At 32.2% G+C, this 11,831-nt stretch overlaps 1 protein-coding gene across 1 annotated transcript; it reads left to right on the forward strand.

Moving 5' to 3' along the window:
* Positions 1-2,297: 2,297 nt before the first annotated feature.
* Positions 2,298-11,516, forward strand: LOC110038561 (protein ULTRAPETALA 1-like). The gene is made up of 3 exons (XM_020743438.1): positions 2,298-2,727; positions 4,497-4,821; positions 11,001-11,516. The coding sequence occupies exons 1-3, from the start codon at positions 2,520-2,522 to the stop codon at positions 11,173-11,175; spliced, it is 708 nt and encodes a 235-aa protein (XP_020599097.1). The 5' UTR covers positions 2,298-2,519; the 3' UTR covers positions 11,176-11,516.
* The last annotated feature ends 315 nt before the right edge of the window (positions 11,517-11,831 follow it).

Below are 11,831 nucleotides of genomic sequence, written 5' to 3' on the forward strand. Positions count from 1 at the left end.
GATTATATTAAAATTAAAAAAATAGTGACTATTTTTAAGATTTTGGGATAAAATTTTATGTTAAATTTTAATTTAGCGGAAAATAAAAAATTTCTTGATAAAATAATAGAAAGAACTTATTGATCAGTTTTTTGGGATGTTTAATTATATATGTGGATTGAAAGTTTAGAAACTTCTTTTTTAAACAAGCCACAAATAATATATAGTAAGAGTTATGGCTTTAAGGAAAGAAAATGGCTTAATTTTGTGAGAGTTGAAATAGTTTAAGATTTTAAAAAGGGTTGTGTATGCTGTCAAACAAGAAAGAAAAAAAAAAGTTTTAGTGTTAAAATTTACTAATTATTGTTGATAAATCAACCCAAAGGCTAATATTACTAATTCCTTGGATGCATAAACTTTAATAAGTGATTATATTTTTTTTATTAAATCAATGGGTGTATAAATAGTACATAAAGTGGCATGCAAATAGAGTGAAAAAAAAAAATCAATATCTCTCTATAAAGTTCTTACTTTTGAAAAAAATAATAGAATGGTTCTCTTTGGTTACAATGAATTAAAATCAATCGAAGTTGATATCTATTTTCTAATACTTTTTCAATCTCGAGTCCTATTATTTATTTTAGTGCTTTTCTTGGTGGGCGAAGTGATCATTCATTGAATGTTGGAGCAAATGTCAGACAAGAGTCATTATCCATAATTTCTTTTAATATTTGCCATATATTTATAATATTTTTATGTCTTTCACTCCATATATGTTGACATGTAGGATTCTTCTTAGCTGTATAACTATAAACATTTTCCAAGCATCATCATAAAATTCATGAGTGGATCGCTAAGAGAAAGTTCCCAATAACATTTTTGAAAAGTACTTAAGTGTTTTCTCGAGTGAAATTGTTATAGAAGTTAAAATATCTCACTAATGATTAACACTTAATTTGATCCCAATTGTTCTGGCATTATGAAGTCAAAATGACTATTAAAACTTGTCAAAATTTCTTAGATTATAGTTAGGTACTAGCAAGTGGCTTTGAGCCCTAGTGTGTTTGAAGCATTTGATCTTAAAGAAGATGCATAATGTGCTTGCAGTATAAAATACAACTATTTTGGGAGGTTGAATCGAAAGAGTAAGAGGAGAACATGCAAGCTTGATTATTTGGCATAGTTTCAATAGTTAGGAGTGATGATTATTGATGGTAGCAACTTGGCATATAAGGGGCTGAAAGGCTTTGATACCAAACTTTGATGCAAATAAAGAAGCAACAAAATTTTAATACAGCGGGAGAAACAATCAAGATTAATAAGAGAGGAGAAATAAGAGAAAATATGGATAATAAATGGCTAGTATTCCGTAGAACGCAAAGCTTCAATTAGTAATTTAAATTTCTAGTCATTCTCTCTTTAAATTGAGAGGTCATAACTGGTTCTATTTTAATTTAGTTATAATAATACATAAAAAATATAAAAATTATAATTTATGCATTGTTTTGTATGTTCATGTTTTAATCATAGACTTGGCTGCAATAGCTATAAATTAATATCAATAGTACAAGTTCTTAAAACTATGTTCTTGCCCCGAACTTCTTAAAAATCACAAAAAAACTAGACCACATGAAGATTGAACTGTATAGTTCGCCAGAATCCAATCGCAGAAGCTTTTACAAGGCACGGGTATGAACTTGCTCATCCACAGGAAGATGAAACGCACGCTGTATTTCAGGGGAGGCTATCCCCATTTGTTGAGGTCGGGCCCGCAACCAAAAGCTCCTCTTACCTTTGCGGCTCAAAATCCAACTTTGATATTTTGTTGAATAAGGACATCAAAAACCAAAATAATTCGTTGAAAGTGAAAAAGATTCCTCCTTTATAAACTCGTTCCCTTAATGGCAACTAGCGCTGCTGTATCGCCATCTCCCGCCTTTATTCTTCTCTCAAACCACAAACATATTTCTCCCCTCAAATCATGCAACGGGCCTTTCAGGGAGTAAATTCCAAACTCTCCCATCTTCTCACTCGACCGAGTCTTTTCATCCCCGGAAAGTCGGTGTCCTCTTCCTACTCTTCTACTTGTTTTATTTCTCATTCTATGATCCAGAGCTCGCTCGTCCATCATCACTCTACCCATTTTCGTTACTGTTTTAAGTGGAGGGGGCAAAATAGGAAGTTTTTCGAAAAGCATTATTCCATCCCTTTCCTCGCCGATTTTTAGTTGTTAGGCCTATACGAGTGGTTAACTCTGTGTCTCGGCCGATTTTACTTTTTTACTTCTTGTAGGTCCTGGTGTATAAAGGTGACTTTCAAGAGGCGGGATTGCGCGGTTCGCACTATTGTCTTTTTCACCGCTTTTGTTTTTTCTTTTTTCGCCGTATTTGCGTCTTTCCTGCGTTCTTTCCTCGCTCTCCGTTCTTCGGCGCGTGCTCACCTCGTCTACCGTCTTGTTGTGGTTACCTGGTTGCTAGAAGTTGAATCTTGGGTCTAGATTCACCAGAAAAATCTCTCCTTGCGAACGTGGAATAGTGGAGATGGCGAACGGTTCAGTTACAGATGGAATCTTTCTGTTTGCAGACGGGGAGTTGAGTCAGATAAGCGGGCTGAAGCGAGGTTTGGACTTTGTCGAGGTGATGTGCGGGTGCACAAGCCATCGCTATGGAGATGCGGTAGGTAGACTTAGGGTTTTCGCCTCTGGGGATCTCCAGATCGACTGCGAGTGCACTCCTGGATGCCAAGAAGGTGAGTAGGGTCAGTTGCTTTTATGATTTTTATCCATTTAGACTGCTTCGCGCTGTTTTTTGTCGTGTTACTATTTTTCGTTCGTTTTCTGGTGCCAAGAAATTTTTTTAGTTGATGACTACTCGTTGTTTGATCTCCTACCGTGTTCTTTTGAAGCAGGAGATTTTATGTTATGTTTAGTTTCTATTTATTCCATGCAAGATCTATGCTTTTCCAATGGTGTTTGGCTTTGAAGATGTTGCCATGCTTGTCCTTTTCACATGTTATCAAGGCCGCTGTTTTCATGCTGGCTATTAAAACTGCAAGTATCACATGCACTGTTTTGGTGCTCACTGTTCATAAAGAGCATCCCTTGCATGAAGGCACACCCTGCTTCATTCATGTTGTTGTTTTTAATGTGTTTTGTAGGTTGGCTGATAAGTATTCTTATATGGATTGATATTCTTTTATTTTATGACCCTTTCAGGCCTGGCTTTCTATTGTACTTTCTTTGTGTGATTATGAGATTCAGAGTTTGTAATTCCATGTGCTCTTTTAGGCAACGCGGCAGAGTAAATATCATTTTTATTGTAGTGTCTATATGGTTCAATATTGTTATTTAGATAACGCTGTTATCTGCATCTTAGTCTATTTGCTGTGCTATTGACTTCTTAGTCTATCTGAATATCACCTTCTGGAAGGTGATGCCTTTTAGTTTGCCGCCTGCTCTTATCAAACGTTATGCTGGTCAACAGTAAGGGCAGAATATGGCTAAAATTGAACTTAAAAGAGATGGAGAGACTGTTATTCCGTGTTCCAACTGCAATTCTTTCCCTTCATTTTATTTTTTTCTACTAGTTTACAATAAGAGCTCATTTATATGCTTCTCTTTCATCGATGGTGTTAACAAGGTTATATTTCTATTAAGGGAGGCTTTTGATTGCTGTTAGCTGTTTTACACCTGATGCTTTATACTTGATAGATAATCCTCATTTTATTTTTTTCTACTAGTTTACAATAAGAGCTCATTTATATGCTTCTCTTTCATCGATGGTGTTAACAAGGTTATATTTCTATTAAGGGAGGCTTTTGTTTGCTGTTAGCTGTTTTTCACCTGAAGCTTTATACTTGATAGATAAACCAGGAAGCAAGCTCTCTGAATTGTGTCTGTTATAAAGATTTATAAACAAAAAGACTATGTATTGATTTCAAAATCAATTCATTTAATTGTGATCAAAACTTCTATTATTGGAGCAACATTGGTCGGCATTTTTTAAATTTTTTTGGAACACTTTCCCACCAATTTTTTTGCCAAAAAATACTTATAACAATACTATTTGATGTTATGTTTTTATTAAAGAAAATGGAAACAAATACGGTAAATATAGAAATATTTTTTATAGTGTCAATTGTAAACTCTCCTACAGTGCTTTAAGATAGTACATATACAGACACATATTTATCTGAATCTATGTTCTGTTTATTCTAATTTAATACCTCAGCATGCAACTGTTTTAATGCATAAATACCTTATTCAACATCCATAATTGCTAGTTAAATTTCCAAAAGCAGAGATATACATAATAACTTGCATTTCTAAATGAATTTATAATTACTTATTATTTATTCCAATAAAAGCAAGTACGTTGAATTGTTGCATGGAATATGTGAGATCAAATAAAATTCTCAAATTTTTATACTCTCCATTGGTGCTCTTAACATTTTGAGATTGCTATATGCAAAATTTAATATTCTTTTTTTATGCTAATTAGTTAATCTATTATTAACAGTGAAGTTGTCCCCCGCTGCTTTTGAGAAGCATTCCGGGAGAGAGAGTGCAAGGAAATGGAAGAGCAATGTATGGGTCATCGTTGAGGGAGAGAAGGTTTCACTTACAAAGACACCCCTGCTTAAATACTACAATCAAACATTAAAAGCTACAAATGGTTCTCAAAAAGGCCCCAATGGTCGTCCATGTCACCGTGATGAGTTTATCCGCTGTAACAAATGCAAAAAGGAGCGCAGATTTCGCCTTCGTAATAAAGAAGAGTGTCGAGTTTACCATGACACTTTAGTGGATCAAAACTGGAGTTGTTCGGACCTCCCAACTGACAAGTAAGTTGCATTTCATGAAGTTAATGTTTCATTACTTATAATGATGATGCCTTATATTCATTTATTTATTTATTTTGTCTTATGATAGAGTTTGCATTTTATATTATACTTGATTTCATTTTCTGTTTTGAAGAAGTTTCAGTGAAGCTTTTTGTTGATTTAAATGCCTGTATTCCTTCTGTATTTTTTTCTCAGTTATAATTCTAGTGCGCTCTTTCATTTCTTCTAGTGCTATTGAGGTTGTAAATATTATATTCTTTTCTGTTGTTTTTCTCAAAAAAATTTTTACTTCACACTTTCCTTCATACTTATATATAATTTTATGCTTAGCAAATTTCTCTTATTTTATTCGTTGAAATCCTTATACCCGCCGATGGGTAGATAAAGTATTTGAATTTATATGGTGCTATGGTGTTTGAGCTTTCTTCTCCCTTAGTGTTTCCAGTGTTCATTCATGGTTTGGTTAATGCTTTTTAAATTTTAATCCTTAAAAATTCAGATGTTCAATTAAAATATAAGGCGATGTAATATGGATTTTATTTTCTCTCACTTATTGATTCTGTATCTATTTTATCAAATTGACATTCTGCAAGGCATGCTGGAGCTCCTTGTTTTTGAGATTTGTAGACTATTATAAACAGATATTTTTTGTACATATGTAATAATGTTTTAATCTTCTCTTTTAAGAAGTCTTTTTGTAAACTAAATACTTTAGTTATGTTTTATTTGACTGAAGGTTTATTCTCGCTTAACATTAAGTTTCCTCTTCCTACCTTTCTTGATCTTAGCTATATTATCATTTTTATATTCTTAATTTTTAAAGAATACTCTGATATATTTTTATGTTATGTATAAGTTCTTGGAGCTTTGGAAGTTTGTAATGGGAAATCGATGTTCAACAATTTTTCTTCTCATTTCACTCTATGAACTTATATTGCATAGCTCCGCATTTGGCCACAAAAAATACGACATAACTACACTGCCCCACAATTTTTCCTTTTTTTTAGGTACATTAGTGTACTTGACATCTTTGTTTGTTTAGGGGACTATTCCGCCGCATTATTTTATACAATGTTTGGCAATTGTGCAAATAAAATAATTCTTTCCATAATCTTATCTTATAACAAGAGCATACCTTTAGCAGTTTTTTTCTTATAATCTCCAACCTCTGTATGTTGTTTTGTATACTATAAAAACGTTTGGATGTTAAATCCTCTGTATGCTGTTTTGTATACTATAAAAACGTTTGGATGTTAAATGTCAATTTGATCCCCCCATGGGTTCATTTGGTTGCCTATAGATTGAAAAAATTATTTTAAAAAGGTACTATTTTGTTTTCTCTCATTTTGAGTCTTTAATTGCAATCCTCTTCTAATGAATTTTGATTGTGCTCATATAATTTTTTAAATAGATCCAACCAATTGAAGAAATCTTTCAAATGGTTGTTTTTAATAATATGTTTTCAAACTTTAAGGAACCATATGAGCCTGTAAAAGAAAGTATTTTTTGTTTAGAAATCTTCAGTATTTTTTTTTCTGTTGTTCGTCTTGTTCGTGGAAAGCTCACTTTTAGCTTGAGAAGGACCTTTATTTGTTTTGTCGGATTGAAGCTCATTTTGATTAATATATACATGTTTTTTTATTAATATCAATCTTGCTACCTTCTGCATGATTTCTACATGATTCCCTGACAATTTTAGCAGGTGAAAGGCTGTTTTTTCTGTGGAGAAATCTTTCTTTTATTTACAAATTTTTAAGAAACTTGCCAAAATGACTTGGATTTTTTTTCTTAAGTCAGCACTCTTTTCATGGAAGCTTAACTGCTTTTTTTACTCAACACTCTAGTTTATCAATTCCCTCCCATATAGAATCTTTCTTTATGGAAATAGTCTCTGTATTTATTTATATGGTTTAAATGAGGTTAACGTCAATGCCTTTAATGCTTATCACTCATGTTAAGCCTATTTGCCAAACTGTTTATGATATCGGTCTCTCTACAATCTCCACAATCCACTCTTACTTTCTGTATATGAGTTCAATGACTATACTATATTTTATCTATATTAGTGAATCCAATCCCATGTACAGCTTTGTCTTGGTGGATTTTACCATTGTCTATTAAAATCCAGTTACATTTCTTCAGTTGCTTCAAAAATGGTTCAAGATGGGTATTTGATTTGCTATTGAGTCTTTTGACTATGGAATTATTAGTTCTATTTGTTTGTCTTACTTATGAATCATTATATATAGAATTTAAAGTGTCATATTTTATTTATAGCAGATTTAGTTTGTTTTTAAACTTGCTGTCTTTTATCTTACAGTCTTTCTTAAATATATGACCTTAACAATAACATTTTTTGCACAGCTTGAATTACCTGCTCATTCTTCTCTAGAACTTCTTGCGTTATTAAATCTCAATTAATCATATTCTTAATTCTTATGTTTCTTTTCAAGCATACATACTTTTATTATGCTTAATCCCTTGAATTATTAGATCTCGACTTTCTATCTGAGGTTTCCTCTTTTGCTTGAAATCTTGAACTCTGTGAAACCTCGATTTCAATAAAAAAAATTAATTTTAAAATGATGATTACAGAAATATTATGATAGTATTTTTATGATGGTAGGTTGATAAATCCTATCCCTTTTTGAAGGAGTTTTATATTTCACAAAGGACATTTTTCAGTATTTTACTCTATCAAGCATCTTCCAATTTATATTTTTGTTTTTCTAATGCTCACTTGAGCCTGAAATTATGCAAACTCATAATAATATCAATCGAACTACTATTATTGTGATGTCATTGATGTAGAGCTTCACTATTCTAAACTTGATAAGTAGATGCTGCACTAATTCTAAACTCAACATGATGCTTGTTAAAAGCATTCAATGGAATAGAGCTCATAAAGCTTTTTTTTCATGCTATCCATGCTTTCAGTTGCGACGTGTATTTTCATATGTTAGTCTAAAATGCATGTTAGTGAAAGTAGCGTAGATCAATATGACCAATATTTGTCAAATTTAACTTTTGACGTATTAACCACCTTAGAAATAGAGGCAATGTCCGACATATTATCAAAATTAACTTAGGAGGAAACATATTTATCTATAGGGTAACTTCTGCCTATAATTATTTCTGAAGCGCATGCGTCAACTCTAGCTTGCAAGGCCCACGGCCTAACAAACTATTTGACCAATATCATCTACCGATAAATGAATGAGCTCTTATCCTAAGAGCCTGTTGACATGAATTAAAATAAGACGATGAAAAAATTTTGTATTTTTGGACTTAAGCATGAAAGCCTATAGAATAAGGGCAAATGTAGCAATTTTTAAAACCTCTTAAAGCAACTAAATGCCGCCGGTGATAAATTTCTCTCAAGCTTGAATTTTTCGATGAAAACAAAAGGTTGATAGGTTATAGTAGCAACTATTGAGTCAACACTTTAAGTGTGAAGAGGCAAAAAAATTCAAGGGCAAATGCAGCAATTTTAAGAACCTCTTAAAGCAACGCAATACTGCGGACAAAGAATTTCTTTCAAGCTAGAATTTATCAAAGAAAAAAAAGGTTGATAGGTTATTGTAGTGACTATTGAGTCACTACTGTACAACATAAAATGCGAGTTGATTAATTAATTTCTTAAAAACATTGACATAAAGAGAATCATGTGTATTGTAATGAATATCTACTACTATAGGATTTTTTCATATTAATAGCGAAAAGAAAAGAGGAGAGCCAAGAGGGGTGTAATTTACCTTACAATATGACCTTAGTTCCAAAAAGAGGAAGGATGAAGAGACGAATTTAGCAAGAAAGAGAAGAGGTGATTAAGTTGCAGAGAGCTGGAAAAGCAATAGAATAAAGCGACCACAAAATCATGAGAACGGAAAATGGATGGGAGATCTGGGGCTGGGAATTCTGGTTTTTGGATATCAATAAATATTTAATCATAGCTGTTAAAAATTGAATGGCTAAAAAAACACACCCAAGGATTCATTCTTGGTTACCTGGGACTAAAATTTTTGCCAATATTGTCACCCCACAAATCATTTGTCCAAGCTAAATTTTCAGTCAAAATATGACAACTAAATCATTTGTAAATTAATATTAGATTTTTTTCTTACATAAAAATAGTTTTGAATTGATTTTGAGAATTATTAAAGCGATCACTTGTATTGAGTAGAGCTGGATCCAAGCAAAAAATCAAATCCTTCTTTAAGAAATTTGTGTACTTCCAGCTAAACTCTTAGCAGAGATGGTGTTTTCTTGCTGTGCTATATGAAATAAAATGACTATACTTGTATAGAAATAAGAGCTACTTTTTAAATTACTTCATGTGCTTATTAAGTCATAAGAATTAGCACTTGGGAAATAAGAATTTTCTATGCATAAATCATTATCTGAACATAAAATATTTTTTCATGAAGTCAACAAAAGAAGTTGCCATACAAAGCCTTAATTTTGAATCTCTTTATTTTTTAGTTCTCATTCCCTCTTGGACACTTTCCAGTTATTTGGTTATGTTTTTATTTGCTTATTGTTTATTGTAGTCAAATCATTTATTCAAAATGTTTTTGATTTCATCACCTGTCCAGTTTCTTTTATTAAGGAATTTAATTATTGGGATATTTAATGGAGAACCAACAAAATTTTCGTATTTACCAAGTTACCACGTATGAAAAATGAATTGACAAACCTTTATATTTGTGGTGGTTCAAAAAAATCATGAAGCATTTAACAAATCTTTGAGAATGAAAGTTGATTGTTTATTGTGCTTTTTAAGATTTGGGTAGTATTATTATAAATAAACGTACATGAATGGTGGTTTTTAAAATTAGTTAGATTTTGTTGATGCGCAGGTAATTGCTCCATAATTTTTATTCTCTTGTATTTTCTATTCTTCTATCTTGTTTGCTTGTCATTCTTGGTAAATTTTTAGATATAAGCATATTTATTTTCAAGCTTGTTCGCTTTAAGATTCTTTCTGAAAATTTAGCCCTTATGATTGCCAGTTAACTTAATTAGTAAAGATCTTCGAAGTTGTTGCAAAAGTCTATAGATGACATTTTTCCTACATCAAATTTGCAACTATGCAGTCTAATTTTAGAGAAACTTGATAAAGAAACTATCGTCTACAGGTTTTTCAAGCATTTCAGTCCCAGCGTTTAAAAAGTGTAAAGTTAGTCCTTTGAATTTTTTAATTAGGGCTAAAATAATCCTCATTACGACTATTTCAATTCAAATTAATTCTGAGGACTAAATTGACACTTTATAAGCTCTCAGACAAAAATAACCCCCAACAAAAATCAGAGGACCCTTTTGAAACTTTTCTCGCAAAAAAAGAAGAAGGAAAAAAAAACAGTCTAGTTTGTTCAGGTTCCTTTTTTCAGTAATTGTTTCAAGTATCAATTACAAAAATTTGGTTATTGAGGTGGCATGTTCACTCTTTTGGCATCCATACATTAAGCTCTTTCTAATGTAGAGTTTTGGAAGGATTGATGTAAACAACCTTATATCTGCATTACATAGGGGATGTTTTCTGACTCGAGCTCATCTCTGAGCTAGTAAATGTTTTACGATTTTGTTTCAGTTTTTATTGTTAAGCTGGTCTCCTTTCTTTTAGTTATTTAACTTTGAAGCATCAGTTAAACAATCGTTTCATATTGTTTTCCTTGGAAAACTAAATGGTTAGCTATTCTTATTAACTTAGATGCATTCATCTTGAATGGTAAAAATAAGAAAGAATTGTTATTCTGTATTCCCATATGAAATTTAAATCTAATTTCCTAGAAATTCCTATGTTTTGCAATGGAAACTTTTCTGGCATCGGTTTCAATTACACGAGGATCACTGCAACCAATGTTTCTTTCATTATTTATTCATAAATGAAAAATATATTGTTTTGTATCTTCCATCACTTTTGTTTTATATCTTCCATCAGTTCTAATTTCAACAGTTACAAGTTTCTTTTACCCCTACTGTCAGCTGTAATTAATAGTTTTATACCCTTCAAATCATTATTTTTTTGTGAACTATCATTGAAATTTTTGGAATTCCTGGCTCTGAATGACTATTTTGGAGTTTTTGAATTGCACTTTTGCAGCTAGATATCTTCTAAAGCAGAAAAATGATGAGTTTAATTTCTTGCATGTCTTCTGAGAAATTTGAACATATATCAGGATATGCTGTGATGATGAGGAGGAACGGGCAAGCCGAAAGGTCCTAAGAGGTTGCTCTCGATCACCTTCATGCAAAGGTTGCACCAATTGTGTCTGCTTCGGCTGTGAGATCTGCCGCTTCAGCGAATGCAGCTGCCAGATCTGCATCGACTTTATCAGAAATGCTCACACTTGAGAGAGGAAGCCCTTCATAAATTAGCATTGATTCTTTTCAGCATGGGTTACACACCCGATGATTGAGCCATAATTTCTCCATTTACAGAAACTCATTGTTTCCGCTGCAAGCTAGAACTTTTTAATTGTTCAGAATTGAGTAATATTTTTTCCACATTTTATGGCCATCTTAAAGCTGCCTGAGAACTTTGTCAAAGTTTCGAATGGAAGTCTGAAAATTTTGGAACTAGGAAGCTTTGAATGGCTTTTATTTTTTTTATCTTGCTTTCGTTTTACTTATTTTTGAAATGGTGAAACCTTTTGGGGGTGTTTGGCTGTAGGAAGGATTTAGAGTTGGCAGGATTTATTAAATCTGGCTTTGGTAAATCCACCCATTTGCTGAATTTTTTAATCCAAATTTAGCATGTATTGTAAGGAAAAATTCAGACAACCCGAAATTTCATAAATCCATACAACTTGCATTTTTTTTATATGTTTGGTTGGATGCAGTAAATCCGAAGGATAAATTGCGGCTACCAAACACCTTTTTATATCGTCAATTGTTAGGCTTGCATATAGCAGATTGCTTGAAATATTGAGAATTTTATATATTTCTTCTGAAAGAGGATGAGAGTGATCTTCAACGCCAAATCCATAGATTCTTTGTTGTTTTCAATG

This window comes from Phalaenopsis equestris, unplaced genomic scaffold (assembly GCF_001263595.1).
Source record: "Phalaenopsis equestris unplaced genomic scaffold, ASM126359v1 Scaffold233098, whole genome shotgun sequence".
NCBI classification, from domain to species: domain Eukaryota; kingdom Viridiplantae; phylum Streptophyta; class Magnoliopsida; order Asparagales; family Orchidaceae; genus Phalaenopsis; species Phalaenopsis equestris.

What these genes read in the sequence shown, in the direction of transcription:
- LOC110038561 (XM_020743438.1), top strand. Translation starts at nt 2,520, where the DNA reads ATGGCGAACGGTTCAGTTACAGATGGAATCTTTCTGTTTGCAGACGGG. An exon ending in CACTCCTGGATGCCAAGAAG is followed by an intron (nt 2,728 to 4,496) that starts GTGAGTAGGGTC and finishes TATTATTAACAG; the next exon opens with TGAAGTTGTCCCCCGCTGCT. An exon ending in TCGGACCTCCCAACTGACAA is followed by an intron (nt 4,822 to 11,000) that starts GTAAGTTGCATT and finishes AACATATATCAG; the next exon opens with GATATGCTGTGATGATGAGG.